The sequence below is a fragment of the Cicer arietinum genome, chromosome 4, assembly GCF_000331145.2.
Source record: "Cicer arietinum cultivar CDC Frontier isolate Library 1 chromosome 4, Cicar.CDCFrontier_v2.0, whole genome shotgun sequence".
Taxonomy (NCBI): Eukaryota; Viridiplantae; Streptophyta; class Magnoliopsida; order Fabales; family Fabaceae; genus Cicer; species Cicer arietinum.
The window spans coordinates 4,326,963-4,344,880 of NC_021163.2; the positions used below are offsets into that span (position 1 = coordinate 4,326,963).

Here is a 17,918-nt window from a genome sequence, read left to right on the forward strand (position 1 = left end):
GTATTCTTCACAGAATAAAGAACACCTGCTCTGGCATCTATCTTGCAGCAGTGGTGATGCAAAGACATGAGAAATTTAATGAAATTTATTCTAAATGACTTATAATTGTAAGAGTTGCTGGAAAATGATGTTTTTTCTTCGATATCAATGTTCTCAGATACACAAAAATACATATTTGAATTAATAAAATTTAAAACTTTTGAGAAAACTTGTGGACAAGAAAAAAACTTTCACCGGAAATATATCGAATAAATAAAAGGCAATTTTTTGAAGAAATTTTTCAAATAAACTAAAATTGAAAATTAATATATTTATAAGAATAAAAAATATATGTATCTCAACAAAATATAACAAATTTCACCCTTTAATATCATTATTCTTAAAAATTCATACAGTGAAACAGAATTTCACTCAAAATTATATGAAAAGTGTATTTTGGAAAATATTAAATGAGATTAACCATTATTTTTAATTTGTGCAAATAATTACTTTTGCTAATAATAATAATTAAGTCCTAAAGGACGACTAGTATACTGTTGTGACAGCACATTTCTGGTGGTGGAGTTAAATAAATAATTTAGTGACTAACATTAACGACATAAATAAATTTTAAGTTTTATAGAAACATTGATCATAATAATAGATTATCTTATTTCAATGAATAATTATTAATCTCTGAAAGATAAATCAACCTAGGTTGTAATAAATTATGGTGGAGTCAAAGAAAAACGAAAAATTAGGGAGAGGAGAATTCATAGCATGACAGGGATCTACAGACTTGGGAAATTTAAGGGACAGATACTATACATTAATGGCTCAACTCAAAATTTGCACAATAGCACAACAATGAAATGATTATCATTACACGACAACCACAATCAGCACTACCACTCGCTTTACCCATGCAAAAACAGTACAATATGAAGATATAGTATTACAATCCTGCATCCATACCACCATTTGAAGCATTGCCAATCCCCTGTTTAGCAGAAATCACCCTGTCCAGAGTCTGGTCTGAAACCGAGATCCCCGTTGTCTCCAAGTCTGCCACAACGGCAACAGCTGCATCTAGTTCCCCAAGATCAAGGCAGAGAGAGATGACCTCGTCATAAAGTGGTCTGCAACATAGGGGAACAAAGGGAAACCATAAGCGCCATACTAGAAAGCAACAAAGATATCAAGATTTTTGGTTGCTGGGCCTGGGTTTGGTAACCGAGTCTCCATGGAGCTAGACTCCAACTACAAGAGTCTTGTTGTATAAAGAAAATAAAGTTACCTCCCAAACTTATAACCAAGACCATGAGTTGTCTGCAAAATTGTCAAGAAAGCTGAAGGTAGAGGTGCTCTTATAGCTGCACGCAAGATCACGGCACAATCTCCAATAGTTGGCGTCCCTCCCAATTGTATGACCTAAAAAATACAGCCCAGAATCTCATTCAGCAAAGATGTGCATCTTGATTAAGAAGATTGTTTTATGTTAACGATATCCAAAAAGACCAAAGTAGCGTTGCTATTCGACAATTTATTGAATGTGTTATAGCATAAAAAATGAGCTTTTCACTTTGAACAATAGTAGTGGAAGTTTTGGCAATATTTACAAGCATGATGCATATATCTCAATTATGATTTGATATATAAGCCATATTTCAAAATTGAATGAAATATTGCACTGTGCATAGATACATAGACTTCAAGTAAATATCACCACTTAAAAGTTTTATAAGTTCATATTTGTAGAAAGGAGAGAAGATACAATACAAGAACAGTGGAATGATATATGCCTATTAGAAACCAAGGCATTTTGCATTTCTTCACACGAAAAGGCTGCAATTCTGATATATGCCTATTAGAAAGCTTGAATAAAAAAAAAAACAGGTTTAGTTACTTGCCTTCTGCATAACTCTGATTGCCAACTCGACTTCCCATTCCTGCGACCATCTATAAGGAGGTTTGTTCTTCAGTTCTCTCTCCCACGTCCATCCCCAAGCATCTGCTAAGGTATACATGTCTGATACATCAAACACTCTTCGTTTCCTCATTTCCTTAAATGCCTCAAACATGTCCAAAGGAAACCAATCATCATCGGCATCATCCTGTAAGCAACCAACTTTAGACTCTCAAACAACATCAAAGTATTCAAAATATAAAGCTGCAACAAAGACTAAGAGAATGTAAAGTTAACAGTAAATTCAGGCTCAAGGTCCAAAACAGAGTCAGCCTGTCATGCATGATCCCTCAAGGTCCAAAAAACAACTATAAGTTTTCTCATTTTAGATAATACATCCCAATATATTAAGATATTTTATACAAGAAACAAATCTTCCTGATTGTCTCAACAGGTTACAGAATCTCAAACCCCCCTCCCCCCAACCAAAGTATATGCAAAGGAAAAGAAGACACCAAGGGATTATCATACCTCAACATTATGCCGAGATTTTCTTCTCTTTAACTTTTTAGAAGTGGCAGAGGGTTGGTCAGAATCTTTCAACAGCTGGACTCCAATCATTTGAAGGGGCTTTTTAGATTCAACTTCCTTTTCCTTTATCCTCTCTACATCTTGGTTCTCTACTGGCTCTACTTCCTCTTCTACCTGTTCTGCTTCCTCATCTTCATCACCATCGTCGTCGTCGTCATCTGCTTCATCATCTTCAACCTCTTTTGCAGAAACCTCTATAGCATCAACGTCATCTTGAACTTCAGAGGACTCTGATTTACCTTCAGCTATTGGCGTTTCATGATCACCAGTTAAGCCTTCTCCTAAGAAGCGACGTTTCCAGAACTCTGTATTTCCTTCCTCGAGCCTTATGCGTGAAATCAATGCATCCAGCTCTTCATCCACCTGAAACATGAACCATATTTAAGTTTAGGCATTATATATATTAAAGATCAAGATGACAGAGAAAAGAAAATGGCATTCAAATACAATAAATAAAGAATCAACCTCTTCTTCCGCCTCTTCAATGGGAGGAACCCAAAGCGGACGACCGCGAGATTGATTTATTCTCCTTGCTTTTTGAACACGCTGGTAAAGAACATTTCTGGTTCCATCAGTAGGTAAATCTTGTGCTTCTAGCTCTTCCTTCAATTCACCCACAAGCATTTTACTAGCAGCCTTTGGCTTTAAAACGTTCTGTTCAGGCCCCTTTATGTTTTTCTTTAGCCACTCGAGCACTCTAAGATAATCAGATTCAGACACACCATCCCCTAAAGCTGCAATTCCTTCATACTGCAATGTCTTCAGAAGCTTCTTATGGTGCAACTTCCTCTCTTCAAGGCATCTTTGTTTGAAGGAGGTCTCCATTGGGTTTGAATATATAAATCCATCAGCATCAGGATCTAGAGGTGTTTTACCACTACGAGGCACCCATCGTTTGCGCTCTCCTGTAAGACCACCTTCCTCAATATATCTGTTTCAACAATTAGCAATCAACACTCTTAGAATTTAGACCCTAAAACACCGGATTGTAGGGTGAGAGATGCCATCCACTTATAACCACTTTTACAAACCATATCACATTCAATGTGGGGTCTTTCAACACCCTACAAAATTTAGGCCGAGCCTAACTCAACCCTACAAAACCACGTATACACACTTTTTCAGGTCACATCACATCCAATGTGAGACTCTCAACAAACACATCCAACATACATAAGTCAATATAATAATCGGTATTAAGTCAACAAAACCATTTACCTATATATACTAGATCAGCGATAGCACATGTCTGCATAAAATAGAAAGAAAGGAAACAAAAACGAAAAGCTATAAAATTTACTAACTAGAAAAATTACTGGAGTTTCTTAAGACCATTACTTAGATTTTGGTTTACCAATAGCCCAATATAAGGTTTCAAAAGTTTAACTTGGGCTCTTTCAAAAGTTTAACTTGGGCTCTGGTGGACAAATTGGGCTGTGACTCAATGAGAGGTTAGATAGCATGTGATCCAAAGGAGTTAGATAGACTCAGATACCATCTTAAAGTTTGTGTTGAACCTAATTCAACCCTGCAAAACCAATTTGTAAGGTGAGAGATGTCTCTCACTTATAAACACTTTTTAAGGTCATATCTCATCCAATGTGAGATTCTTAATAGGCTGCACATAAACATGAAAGCTATAGAAACACTGTTGAAAGTGTGAGATTTTAGAGAAAAGGAGGAGAGAAAATAATAAGGGTTTGAATATTATTGATAATAGCTTAATGCTGACTTGATTACAATAGACTCAATACTAATCTCTATTTATAGAGAAACATAGACTAAATCCTAAATTAGGAATAAATCATAATAATAATAAGAGATATTCTAAGATATCTCTATAATTATAAATTGATCCTAAGAAATAATTTAAGATACTCTAATATAATATAAAAGATATTATAAGATATTTTTTAATATTCTAACACTCCCCCTCAAGCTAAAGCTTACTAAGCTTTAGCTTGCTACAAGAAAATATTTTGCTCCACAAAATAATAAAAAATATGGAGAGGCAACTCAGGGATGCATGCGAAGTCGGAGAGAATTGCTATAAATATAGCCTAGCCAGATAGTCTGATTAATCATCAGCCTGAGAGAAATTCATGGCAGGCAATTGAACAAAGCAAGTTCCGTTCTTCTAAAAAACTGCATTTGGAAGCTTCAAACCATAATAATGGAGACTCAAAATATTTAAACTTAAATCTGCTTCAAGGAGAGAGAGGCGTGCTTCAAGGAGAGAAAGACAAGGCTAGTGCATCTGGGACAAATTGCCAAGGTAAAGTAAGTCATGAAAATAAAAGGCACCGTTAGAATAACCACTAACGGAAAAAGTCATCACTAATATAATTCATATGTGGAAAAAGGGACACCACTGAAATGATCGTCGGTGGGAATAAAAGCCACTTTTATAATATATTAGTAAGAACTAAATTGCATGACAAACACCGAAGAAGAAGCAGCGCGACTCTAACGAAACAAAACGGTTGTTTGAACAATGACACATATTTTCGCTGATCAAAATTGGAGAGTAAGGGCAGATCTGGAACCATCGAAGAGAGAATAATCGTGCACCAAGAAGAATCCCATCAATTGAATTGCAAATCTTATATATGAATCTTTATCAATAGAGCCAAGAAGAAATATGTTAATAGCAATAGACAAAGAAGGTAGCCAAGGAACCAAAGGAACTCCCCAAATTGTAGGCTTCTTTGCCATTGGTACAAAAAGCCAAATACCACCCGTCCCTAAAATCCACAGTGGAACAAAAACTAAATAACCAATCCAGCCATCAGTACTATTATTCCAATAAGCTGAAATTCCAATTGAAGAGCCAATAATCAACACAAGACCCACAATGAAATTGCGTTGATCTCCTTTTGTAGTTACTCCACTTGAATAATAACGCCTTACTAAAAGTGCTAAGGCCACAAGGGAAAATATAAATAAGGTGGAATCATGTGAGTACGTGCAATGTGAGTTAAATAACGAGTTTGACCAACAGCACCAACCAACAATACAGTTGTCATTCCTTTCAAGGCACCTAATGAAACAATGTACTTAGCCCAATCCATTCCAACAGCACTAAATGCAACAGAAAAAGGTGCATTAACATCTATATCTTTATAATTCTGCATGAGACAAAGTGTTGTAACTAGTAAGCAATATAATATGGTGGTAATCAACATAGATCCAACAAGACCAATAGGAATGTCTCTGCCAGGATTCTTGGTTTCCTCAGCCATAGTTGAAACAGCATCAAAGCCAACATAAGCAAAGAAAAGAACAGCAGAAGCATCAATCATACCGTGAACACCAAAAGGAGTAAATGGAGAGTAGTTTTCGGGTTTGGCTTTGATGAGACCAACAATAATAATGAAGACAATGACAAACATGTGAAAGACAGTAGCAACGTAGTTGAAAATAGAAGAGCCTTTGGTGTTGTAGACAGCAAGGGCAGTGATGGCAATGAGGGCACCAACAGCAATGGGGTCAAGATGGCCATAGTCAGGGTTCATGCTATGGACAATTATACGAAAGTCTTCTGGAGCTCTGTATATTTCCAGCTGCTATAAATGCCACAAAGTCCCCCAATTCTACCCTTAAGTATGCAAATGATAATGATTCTCAAAGTAAACTTTACCACCCCGTTGTTTCCCCTACCTATAAGGGCTACCTTCATGGGGTATTATGTGCTATTAGCTCTTTAGCTCAGTTGGTTGGAGCGCCAAACCCTAATGGGTTGTAGAAAGGTTTATAGAACCCTAATAATAATAATAATTTTTTTTTTTTTGCAGTGAACAGTACCGCGCGATGAACAGTGCTGTGACTGATCTGCTGAAAATAAACGAAAAGCTAAAAAAAAATCTCACCGAATATTGGAATGTTAGAAAAGAGAAACTATAATTATATTCCCTAATTGTTGGGAACTCGACAGCGGAATAGAGGCGGAATCGTTCAAGGAGGATCGAAATAGGCTCTGATACCATGTTGAAAATGTGAGATTTTAGAGAAAAGGAGGAGAGAAAATAATAAGGGTTTGAATATTATTGATAATAGCTTAATGCTGACTTGATTACAATAGACTCAATACTAATCTCTATTTATAGAGAAACATAGACTAAATCCTAAATTAGGAATAAATCATAATAATAATAAGAGATATTCTAAGATATCTCTATAATTATAAATTGATCCTAAGAAATAATTTAAGATACTCTAATATAATATAAAAGATATTATAAGATATTTTTTAATATTCTAACAAACACAATATACCATCAAAAGGTAAAATAACAATCATTATGTGTAAACACTAGGGAAACTACTCTTGGACAGCATAAAACAATTGAAAAAACCTCAATTAAAACTTAAAAAGAGAAGTCAATTCATTATAATAATTTCATTTTGGGGTTTAGTGCCCTTGCAAAAATTAAGCAATAAATATTTGTCTGAACATAAATAAAATAAATAACTTAGACCAAAGCAACAACAATAATAATAAATAATAAAATAGCAAATACAAAATAGCAACTATTGCTTAAATAAAAACAATACCTAGCAATAAAATCAATCTCATAGCCAAGTTCAGCCTCTTCTTGTAAAGGTTCAATCCATGAGCTCACTAATGTCCGGTATTTTCTGCTCAAGACCATTGCCCGTGGGGGGATTTGCTGGTTATCTTTGGCCATAGCTTCTAAAGCTTCAAGCATTTCAAGAATCCTTCCTATATTTAAAAATGTCTACCAGGTTGAGGCAAAGCATTCCCGGACAATTTTGGTCATCAATATTTATGAACAATTTAAGACACTACATATTGAACTCCATGGACAATTGCTTTTACCATGATTATTATCCTTAGTAGTGAAGTTATTTGTCCCACCACAAGAGCAACAAAATTTAAATAAATAACTTTTAAAAGAAATGATGATATCTGGAGGAAGCAGAGCATTTACACATAAAGAAATAGCATATAACACATCAACTACTAAGTACTACCCCATAATTCTTTCAACTGAACTTTTTTAGACATATAGGACACATGCCTCAGATTTCCTAACATTTCATACAAATATTGAGTGAGCAATAAAGGCAACACCTCTAAGAATGACAATATAGAAAATACATAACCAGTATAAGCATACCTTCCCGACACAACGCCCGAATGTACAATGAAAGAGGATCTCCATAGTTCCCTTCATTATGTAGAACTTTTGTACCCCCTTCAAAGTTTGTAAGTGCTCGGAAATGCCTGATAGCTTCTCGTACTACACAGTACTTGGTAAAACACTCCACTAACAGCCTACAGAGACAACAAGGGGCTTATCAGGTCAACAGGACATGTCATGACAATATGAAATAATTTATAACCAAAACAAACCAGCTTTACGAGTTCCTATCTGGTCCGGAAAAAAACTATAAGTCATAACAAAATTTACCTGAGAAACCAAGGATCCCTCAGAAAACAGAGGGAAAACTTCAAATTAAAGAAGAAGCATAAAAGCACCAAAAAGAGTTTAAATATAGGCGAGTTTTGATTACTTAGCCACTAGCGCAAAGTAAACTGCCTTGTATCAACAAAAGAAAAAGCAAACTCCTTGTAGAAGGCTGAAGGCAGTATCACTAAAATCTATGTATTCAACCATGACACCAAAGGGATTCTGAATGTAAACTCCTGATTTTTTTTTGGCCAAGAATAAGGTTCATGTGATTTAGGCCCTGTTTCATAAGTCTCATGGTTATGATGAATTGCTTATTTCTTCGTTATATTTAACACAAAACTCTTTCCATAAAAAGAAAAAGTAACTCAAAGTTCTGTAAAAATATTTGTAAGAATGAAGTAAATATTTGTAAGAATGAAGTAATATATACATATATATATAGAATACATAGAATCATGTGACATGTCATTTCATTAAATAAAATTAATATAAAATGAGAACCAAATAAAATTTTAACATTCTAATTTTAAGATGATAATTAATTTGAAGTAAGTTAAAGTATTTAAAGTGATTATTATATAAAAATAGAACTGATGTTACATATTGCATAAATCTGTCCTTTTATTTCATTTTATAATTATTAGTTAGTTAGTTCAATAGCCAATTTTACCCGACACTTCAATTCTATCAGCTTGGCGTTTTAGTTATAAGTATAATCCACTACTTTTGCCAAATAGAGTCATAGTGGCAGACTGGAGATGTGCAGCCTGTGAGATTGGTTACCCTCTGGTGTATTTAGCTGGCGACGAATGCCCACATTTTCAAGGAGTCTCTTAGCGCATACAATTATTGGGCTTGAGTTCATATTTATGGCTTCTATAGGGTGCTTAACACATTCTTGTTTTAATGGAAATTTCAACACTGATATGCAAATAGCATCGAAGCACTTTGTGGCCTCATTGCGGATATATTTTGTACTATGTATCATTGTTGTTTTATGAGGAACATCTTCCTCCTCAAGTTTATATTCTCTCTTTAACAATGTTCTGTCATACACATACTCACATATAAAACTTCGACTTTGCAATCTGCTACTTTGTGATGGGTCTTGATGCAAAACTAGCTCATTAAAACTTCTTTCGAAGAATCAAATACAAATACTAATGAATGAAGCCAATTAGCCAACAAAAAGGTCAAATTATATACTAATGAATTTAAAAACAAATGACATTCAATATGCTACAAAGGTCAGGTTTATAAAAGGAAAATATAAATGTGTCTTACGCATGGGTCTTCACATTTGGTTGTATGCGCTTATGATCTTCAACCATCATGCCAAGCAACTCAGCAACATCTTGTACTCTATAAACCACATCGACACGGAAACAAGTTATTGGATCACATAATAACAAATATAATTCAATCCAGGAAACATTCAATTTAAGAAATCTAACAGGAGACCCTACAACAATTATTTAAATATGATGACAGTATGACACATTATAGGAGTCAGAAACATACTCAAAATGCAGACTGTTGAGATATCATCGAATACAAAAGGTTGAATAGGAAGATCCAACAGTAGTTTATTTAATGAGTGATATGAATAAAACAACTGGAAATTGTATGCTTTAGCATAATATAAATCTTATCATCAAATGGCCTTGTATATTTTGTGAGGAAAAATTGAGGAACAACTCTAAACAGTGAAAAACAAAGATTGTCAAGCAATAATGTTGCCTTATGCCTGTTGTGGACCATGCACACGCAACAGACTGACCTGTCATAAGAATCAGCTCTAGTATATGCTTGAATGACCCAATTGTAGGTTTCTGTATCAGGCTTCATAAAATCTGTAGCGTAACGAATTAAAGATAATTCACCATACATATAGTCCATAATAAACAAAGAGACTATAAATTTAGAGAGCAGCATCCTATAAATTTAGAAAACAACATTCAGACACAACAAAGAAAGGGAGAATGGAATGCCATAAGAATTGAAAAATAAGTGTGACGCAAGCAAGTAAGTATAAGAAATAGAAACCAAGCACACCATAAAATGATACATGAAATAATTATAGGGGAAAATGTAATCAGAAGCAAGGGAAGAAATGGAAGAAAAAGGAGATGTGAAGTTCAAACCTTCTCCATATTCCATGTTCTCAAATGTTGTAAAGGCTATTTCAGGTATTCCACAGGTAGCCTAATTAATTTGAAGGAAGACGTATTAATATTTAAAAAAAAAAAAAACATTATTTAAATAGCCAGGCAAAGACCAAACAAGCCCATAATTTGTTTTTCCACGGCAAATAGAAATTTGAATAGTTAAAAAACTCAGAATGGTTCACCGGAAAGGCTGAAACATGTAAAAGTGAAGTGACATTACGCCATTTAATATCAGTAACCTAAACAGATTTTATAGATTAGTCACAGAGAACCACAACCCATGAAGCAAGGAGTTGGTTGGTGTTTTCAGTATTGAATTCATCTAGATAATGATGTATGTATCACGGCTGCAACACCTGAGCTACTTAATTAATTAACACTCAAGATCAGTTTCAATGTATGTATCATGTATGATCACTAAATATCTCCAGCCCCATTTTCATGGTAATACACAACCGACCACTAATAAATGAATAATTGTAAGAAAAAAGTCACCTTGATCTTATTTTCATCATTACATTTGCAAAATTATGAGAGACAATATACAGTGTGAAAAACAGCATGGCAACTTTTGTATTCATAAACATATCAGCTCGAAATGGAGAGGAAAAAAGCCACCAAATAGTTGTGACCCCCATTTTTAATGTCAAACGAAACTGACTCTTAAACTGCACAAAAATAGATTAGGAAAGTTGACCTGCACAGAAAGAAGGCAATTAAAATGGAATGTTGTTGCCATTCGTCCGGCAGCTTCCATTTCATATGAAATTTCTAAAGCATTAGAATGGTCTCCTGCTTTGCAATCTTCCTCGATTAGAAGATCATAAACCTCATTGGTAGCCCTGAGGCCACCCTTAGCACCCTTCAAAAACACTTTATTAGCATCTTCCAAATGCTTGTTCCGAACAAGTTCCTCTACATCATATTCACCATATAATTACTCACTAGCTTAAAGAAACAAACAAACCATTACCAATTATTAACCGTAAAATGAATAACATGATAATAAAATATATACCAATAAGAATTGTCCAAGCATGACGAATATCATAATTTAGATTTTCCATAGCTCCAAGTATCTCTAAACCTCTAGTAGCATGACCTTTAGACCCAAACAATCTTACCAATGCAACAAAAGTCTCGTGAACCGGTCGAAGCCCCGTCCCTAAAACTCTCCTCAACGAATCCATCTACATTAAATAATTTATTCATCAATAATAATTAGTTTACTTCAATTTGCATGAACCACTTTTTGTGTTTGTTAAGTCATGTTTGGATAAGGGTTTGTTTGACAAGGCCAAAAAACAAGCTTATGGCATATAGCTTATAGCATTTACGCTAATAGCTCTATTTGGTAAATATTTTTTCTCACGAGCATATAGTGTTTTTTCCGAGCTAAATTTTTTGATAAGCTACTTGAAATAGCATTTAAGCTTATAGCTTTTCACTTTTCTTCCATTTATACCCTCACTGTCTTAATTGGAATATTTTAAATGTTAATTAAATATTTTTTTTTATATTTTAATTAATATTATAATTTTCAGCTAACAATCAATTAAAATTAAATCAACTAGCTATCCGCTAGCTACTCCACTATTTTTGCCAAAGAGATTATAAACCGTTATCGTTTTCATAAGTTATTCTTTTAGGGCTGTAAACTGAAAATAGAGATATAATATAAGTTGTTTCTACAAACTCTCCAAAACAATTTATAAGTTCAAATAAGTCAATCCAAAGAAGACATTAGAGAAAGGAGAAGTACCGCGGCTTGTTCATCGCCATTGAGAGCGTGAGAAACTACCAAACCGTGGAACGACCTAGGACCAGGGCTTAAACCGGCGGCAATCATGTCGTACATGACTTGAGAAACACCGGTTGAGTCACGGTTCCTAGCCCGGTCCATGAGTTCCTCCATGAAACTGAACCGGAGACTGTTCTCGAGTGCACTGTCGTCATCCTTCACTTGCTTCTTCTTTCTGGTTCGTTTATCTGGAGAAGAAACCGCCGAGCGAACCAGTGCGGTTCGGGGAGTTAAACGGTTTAATTTGAAAGGGACGCAACTGTAATTGTAAGGCGAGATAAACATGAATGCATGTAATTAGATTTGTGTTTGAGGGAGTGAGAGTGTCCACTGTCTAGAGGGAAGTAACAGCTCGATGATAAGGTACACCGCGAAATGAAGAAAGTAGATAGTGTAGAAATGACGTTAATTCAATTCTTCCTGGGCCTTAGCCTTGGGCTTTAATGTAACTTCCCCTCTCGGCTTTAAGAGTTGTACTCCAAATCTCTGTCTTTTTCTGTAATGTACATTTCATTTTTTTTAAAATAAAATTTTCAGTGTGCAAAATTTATTCTTAATTTCTTTTAAATATTAGTATCATTTTGCACGGCATTGAAACATAAGCAATCTGATATTTATGAGAATGAATTATTCGTGGAGTTAAAGTTACTTAGAGAAATTTTGTTTGGAGAAAAAATTGGACCTATTCATATATTAAGATTTTTGAAAGGCTTAGATTGTTTTTTTAATCTAATTATTGCGTATAAAAATTTGTTGACTATTTATTTGACAATTGTTTTTGCATAAATAAATTTTTAAGGTTGAAGTTGTTGAAGTTTTCCTTGCGGTCTACCCTATTACAAGAAAGACTTCATAGATTAATATTGATAGCAATTGAAAATGATTTTTTATAGACAACACGATATGAAGACTTGGCCGATGGATTTGCTTCAAAAAATGTTAGAATAATGACTATTTTTAAATAGCAAGAAAGTTAGTATTAATTTGATGTTGTTTACAATTTACTTATTTTGATGAATTTAAATAAAATAGTTTAAGTTTCTGGTATTTCATTCGATAAAAATTTTATATTTTAAAATAACTTATAATTTTTAAAATTACATTTTTTATTAAGGATTCAATTTTTTAGATTTGTACGGAGCCTCCAAAAATATTAAGATGACTCTAACAGTAAACATCACTATAATTAACACACACAACGGCAAGATCTTGAGTTCAAATTTAAAACAAGATGTTTACCCTAACAATATCATTTTGTCAGTTGAGATAAAACATAAGATACTTTCTGATTATTTCTATCTACAAACATATATATTATATAAGAAAATATTAAGAGAATTTTTTGGTTTATGTTATAAGAAAAAGTCACACACTTTAAAATGTATTAATTATTTATTTTATCTTTGTATCCTTATTTAATGTTCAACAAAAATAAATGTATCACATATAAGTGAATTATACATTTTTTAAAATCATTTAATATAAAGTTATATTTAAAATATGTCATAATATTTAAGGATTACATTGGTATCGATGTTTTTTCTTCTTTTTATGTATAGGATAATATATATTAATGGTACACAATTTGTCAGTTAATAGGGAAAAAATGTTTGTGGTTTCTGGTTGATATTACGAAACGAATTGCAAAAATACCCAAGATAGAATGTGATCGATTGGTCACATATTTTTTCACCAATGTTTTCCGACAAATAATAATTTAGTTATTTTCTCTTTCTTTTAAAGGAAATTTATTTTCAATAGATATAGATCTTCTACGGATGTTGTATAGTACAAAAGTTGTGAAAATCGTTAGATTTAAAGTTATTTTATACTATAAAAAAATTTATAGAGAATTCAGATACATGTTTAGTGGTACATTTTGAGAGAGAAAAAAAAAAAGCCTTCGACCTTCGTAATAAATAGCAGAGTTCAACGAAATAAACTCAACTAATAAAAGAATGCCATAAGGAGGAGAATTAGCTGGATCCGTCGTTACAATCACGACTAATAATAAACTCAATGAAATAAACTCAACTAATAATAATGACATTGTTACAATCTATGACTAATTTCTTCAAAATTACCACGTACTCAAGAAATATCACATAGTAACAATTTAAAGAATAAAACATTTTATTATCGGCAATAGAGTAATTGCAATTTTGAAATAAAAGCTAGCATATTTAGAACCATACATGACACTAACTAACAGTCATCATTGTCATTTATCAAACGGACAAAACTTAATGTAGTAAATGCAAAATATAATATGACCACACATAAGCATAAGCATCTTGTAATTCAATCGATCAAACCATGGAATCCATAGCTAAAAGAGTGCTAAGATTCATAGGGTGCATATACTCATAAGAACCGGTCAAAATCTGTTGAACTATGATTCGGCTAGCTTTCTCAGATGGATGAAATGAATCCCAAAATGCATAAAGGTCTCGATTTTGGCACAAGTTGGAAAGGGGTGTACAAAGTCCAATTCCATTGTACGGGCCTTGTCCACAACAAGCTTCCTTTGATGTAACAAATCCTGTTGCCCCAAATTTTTCGTAAATTAAAAAATCATTAAACATCCTTTTATTTAATTAAAAAATTCCATCATACATTTCATAAATAATTGTTGTTTAAAGTCATGCACACTTTTAAAAAATATATTGAGTATAATAATTTTTATAAATAAAATGATTTTGTGCATAATTTGACAGTGAGTATAATATTTTTAAAAAACTTGGTGCACATACCAAAAGCTTGAGGGTTGGAAATAAAATCCATGTGCATTTGATGTGCATTAGCGGCAATGAAGATATCAGCGCCAATCTCTTGGTTGAGTCCTTTAATCATTTGAACAAGTTGTGGATTATATAATGACCCTGCTCTCTCAAGTTCTACATCACAGTCACCATTTCTGCTTCTCATTGCTAGTTCTGCAGGAACACACCCCATTGGTCCAGTACCCGTTACAAGTACCTTACGACCTCCCAAATCATAAAGCTTCTGCACAGTTAATGTGAACCATCCTCATAAGAATCAAATAATTTAATCAATTTATAATAGTAGTACTCTAATTGATCGTTGGTTAGGTAACCATTTGTTACGTATTATAAAAAACAAAATTGTTAATTAATAATTTAAAGATTTATTTTAGATGTTTTTATAGAAAATAGAAATTGCTTTGCTATTACATTAAAAATAATTTTTTTAAATTAATTATTAAAAAAGTTCATTTAAAATAATTTTTAGATTGTATTCATATTCTATTATTTTTTCAAAACAGTAACAAATAAATGAATTTTTTTTAAAATGATTAATTTTTTGATAAAAGTATTTTTTTTTAAAAGAAAAAAACGCACCCTATATATCATATTAATTAGAAACTCCAGAATAATTTGTATACCATGTTACTCAATTGATTTCATATTGACTGTCCATTAAAAAAATTAAAATAGTAATGATGATAGTAAGTAGGAAAATATTTTTAGATTAATCTATCGTAAATATCTTCTTTTCACTAAATCTATAGTTATTACAGGTGATACATACTTTAAAGTAGAGTCGTCTTAATGTTTTTAGACAATTGATTCAAATACAAAAATTAAAGGAAATTGACTATTTATTTTAAATTTTAGAGTGTTTAATATACAAAATTAAAGATATTAGTATATTTTTTCAAATGTTAGAATATATTAAAAAGAAATAGAAGTCTTGTACTAATATTCTTGTTGCACGCGTTGGTCGACTTCAAAGATTCTCCCTCCGTCTCACATCAGATGTAACTTTAGTAAAAAAAATTGTTTTTAAAATAAATATTATTTTTAATTTTCAATACAACTTTAATTATATTTTATCTATAATATTATTTAATCATCTCTATATACATAACTTCTAAAATATTAGTATACTTAATATTAATAATAGTGAAAACACATTAATAATTAAAATAGTTAATTTAATAAAAAAATATTCTTTTAATTATTTTATTTTTATATAAAAAAAAATTAAATTTCATTCGTTGGGGAAAGAAAGAGTGATATTTTTTTAGAATTAATACCTTTAGAATTTTGCGGTACTCAGATATGAGATAGCTCACGTAGTCTGGTAGAGAAAATTGACGAGATCTTGCTGAAAATGGGACCAAATAATAATTGTTGACAAAATCATTGCCTCCAAGAACAATGAGTACAAGTGCTTTGTTGACTAGTTTTTGAGCTTCATTTGCACCAATATGTGCACTCAATCTTTGTTGGTAATGATGGAATAGCTTCAATTGTTTGTCAATGTGCAAGATGTCTAGCTGCCCAAACATTAATGCTATTTTACAAGCTTGCCAACTTTATTTGTGAAGAAAAAATATTGCAATTGATATTGTACTAAAAGCTTAACATTTAAACTAAAGTACTCACTACTTAGACTAAAGTCCTATAAGAATACATAAATTACCAATCACATTTGTCTATAAAAAAAAATCAGAAAACATAATAATAAAATAATCTTTAACAATTAATTAATCAAACTTACAAATTGAATTCCAGTGTCGTTGAGGATCCCAATTCCCGCAGATGCAAAATTAGCACCAACTAAAAGTTTTTCTCCAACTAAACAGGGACTCAAATACGGAAGAGTTGGTTCTAAACCAAGTTGTTCGCCTGCGGTTTATCATTTTGTGACATCAAAACCCATCTTTAAGCAATGTAAGTAAATGAGATAGAAAAAAGAACAAAATTGATAAGTAAACATAAATGACAACCGACAGATAAGCTAACAGATTAGATTTATACTGATTAAATCAGGAATGTTTAGGCCATTAGAAAAACGTCCAGAAGGTTTGTGTGTAGGAAAGTCAATGCCATATGGAGGAGTGTCGGCCCGAGCTGTTGTTGCTAAGAAATGGTTGTTGCCATTGTCTGCTATTGAATCACCAAAAACAAAAAAAGCTCTTGTTGGTTGAGCGCAAGCAAAATCAAAAGCTACAAGCAAACATGTTATCATTATTATACAAGAGTAAGCTAACACTAAAGAACTAGCCATGGCTACTTGTAAAACTCTGTGTTATATGGGGATAAGTGATGGTTTGGAAAAGTGCGATGGACACACATATATATATATATATATATATATATATATAAAGTATGGAAGAGTGATATTACATAGCACATTCATAAATGTGTTATTGATTCTTCTACCCACCTTCAAAGTTCAAAGCAACCGCCAAATCAAGTAATGTTACTAATTGCTATTGTTTATTGTTTCAACAAATGTGTCGCATTTTCTGTCACTCAGAAAATTATTCTTCCTATCAAATGAACATATTATAGAACATTGAGAATTTGGGGACCACCAACCTTCAATGTACTCCACTATTTGTCGTATATACTTTTAATAATTCTAGAGTCGACACCATTTTAATGATTGAACTTAATTTTATAGTCGATAAAACTAAAAAAACAATTATTTTTTACAAGATTAAAAAACAATTGTTAATACTTAAAATAATTTACTACACAATATCTTTAACAAATTTATTCTTTTACACGCCATTCATTTTTTATTTTTTTAGCATTCAAAGAAAGACTTTGTTTGTTATAGATCGAAAGAAAAGTAATTTTAACAAAAAATTATTCAAAATTAGTAGAAGTTATTTTAAATTAATTTATTATTGATTAAAAAAATAAATTTTAATATTCAATAATTTTTAAATATTTATTATTAGAGATTTTAATATAGTAAAAATTATATTTTTTAAAAAAATGATTTTTATAAGTGTCTTCTTAAAATAGTTTCTTATTTTAAACATTTTTTAAAATTTTATTATTCAAATGAAGTTGTAGTAAATAAACAAAATACTTAAAATAATTTTTATGATAAATAAATTTAAATTAAATTTTATTTGAAATTTTGATTTTAAATTTTTTTTAAAAAAATTATAATACATGTATAAAAAAAATATAACAAAAAATAAAATACTATTAAATTCATTTTTAAAAAGTTATCACAAACGTGCCATACAAAGTTTATTCAAATAAATA

At 31.9% G+C, this 17,918-nt stretch overlaps 2 protein-coding genes and 1 pseudogene across 2 annotated transcripts; all 3 read right to left on the reverse strand.

The window, feature by feature from the left end:
* Nucleotides 1–627: 627 nt before the first annotated feature.
* On the reverse strand, nucleotides 628–12,292 carry LOC101507066 (uncharacterized). The gene is made up of 13 exons (XM_012714464.3): nucleotides 11,845–12,292; nucleotides 11,101–11,272; nucleotides 10,780–10,997; nucleotides 10,059–10,119; nucleotides 9,695–9,767; nucleotides 9,199–9,276; nucleotides 7,618–7,775; nucleotides 7,031–7,199; nucleotides 2,942–3,407; nucleotides 2,417–2,839; nucleotides 1,890–2,093; nucleotides 1,277–1,410; nucleotides 628–1,118 (listed from the first exon to the last, which is right to left on the reverse strand). The coding sequence occupies exons 1-13, from the start codon at nucleotides 12,166–12,168 to the stop codon at nucleotides 935–937; spliced, it is 2,664 nt and encodes an 887-aa protein (XP_012569918.3). The 5' UTR covers nucleotides 12,169–12,292; the 3' UTR covers nucleotides 628–934.
* LOC101506727 (cationic amino acid transporter 1-like) lies at nucleotides 3,578–6,776 on the reverse strand (annotated as a pseudogene).
* Nucleotides 12,293–13,990: 1,698 nt separating the features above from the next.
* Nucleotides 13,991–16,978, reverse strand: LOC101507386 (GDSL esterase/lipase At5g33370-like). The gene is made up of 5 exons (XM_004495500.4): nucleotides 16,671–16,978; nucleotides 16,411–16,538; nucleotides 15,944–16,186; nucleotides 14,637–14,889; nucleotides 13,991–14,425 (listed from the first exon to the last, which is right to left on the reverse strand). Exons 1-5 carry the CDS (start codon nucleotides 16,918–16,920, stop codon nucleotides 14,193–14,195), a joined length of 1,107 nt encoding a protein of 368 aa, XP_004495557.1. The 5' UTR covers nucleotides 16,921–16,978; the 3' UTR covers nucleotides 13,991–14,192.
* Between the last annotated feature and the right edge of the window lie 940 nt (nucleotides 16,979–17,918).

Excerpts from the sequence above, each read along its gene's own strand:
- LOC101507066 (XM_012714464.3), bottom strand. The coding sequence starts at position 12,168 with ATGTTTATCTCGCCTTACAATTACAGTTGCGTCCCTTTCAAATTAAAC. Across the intron at positions 3,408-7,030 it reads GAGATTGATTTTATTGCTAG|ATATATTGAGGAAGGTGGTC; the intron begins GTATTGTTTTTA and ends TTGTTGAAACAG. Across the intron at positions 1,119-1,276 it reads CTTGGTTATAAGTTTGGGAG|ACCACTTTATGACGAGGTCA; the intron begins GTAACTTTATTT and ends CCTATGTTGCAG.
- LOC101507386 (XM_004495500.4), bottom strand. The coding sequence starts at position 16,920 with ATGGCTAGTTCTTTAGTGTTAGCTTACTCTTGTATAATAATGATAACA. Across the intron at positions 16,539-16,670 it reads AAACATTCCTGATTTAATCA|GCGAACAACTTGGTTTAGAA; the intron begins GTATAAATCTAA and ends GATAAACCGCAG. Across the intron at positions 16,187-16,410 it reads ACGACACTGGAATTCAATTT|CTAGACATCTTGCACATTGA; the intron begins GTAAGTTTGATT and ends ATGTTTGGGCAG.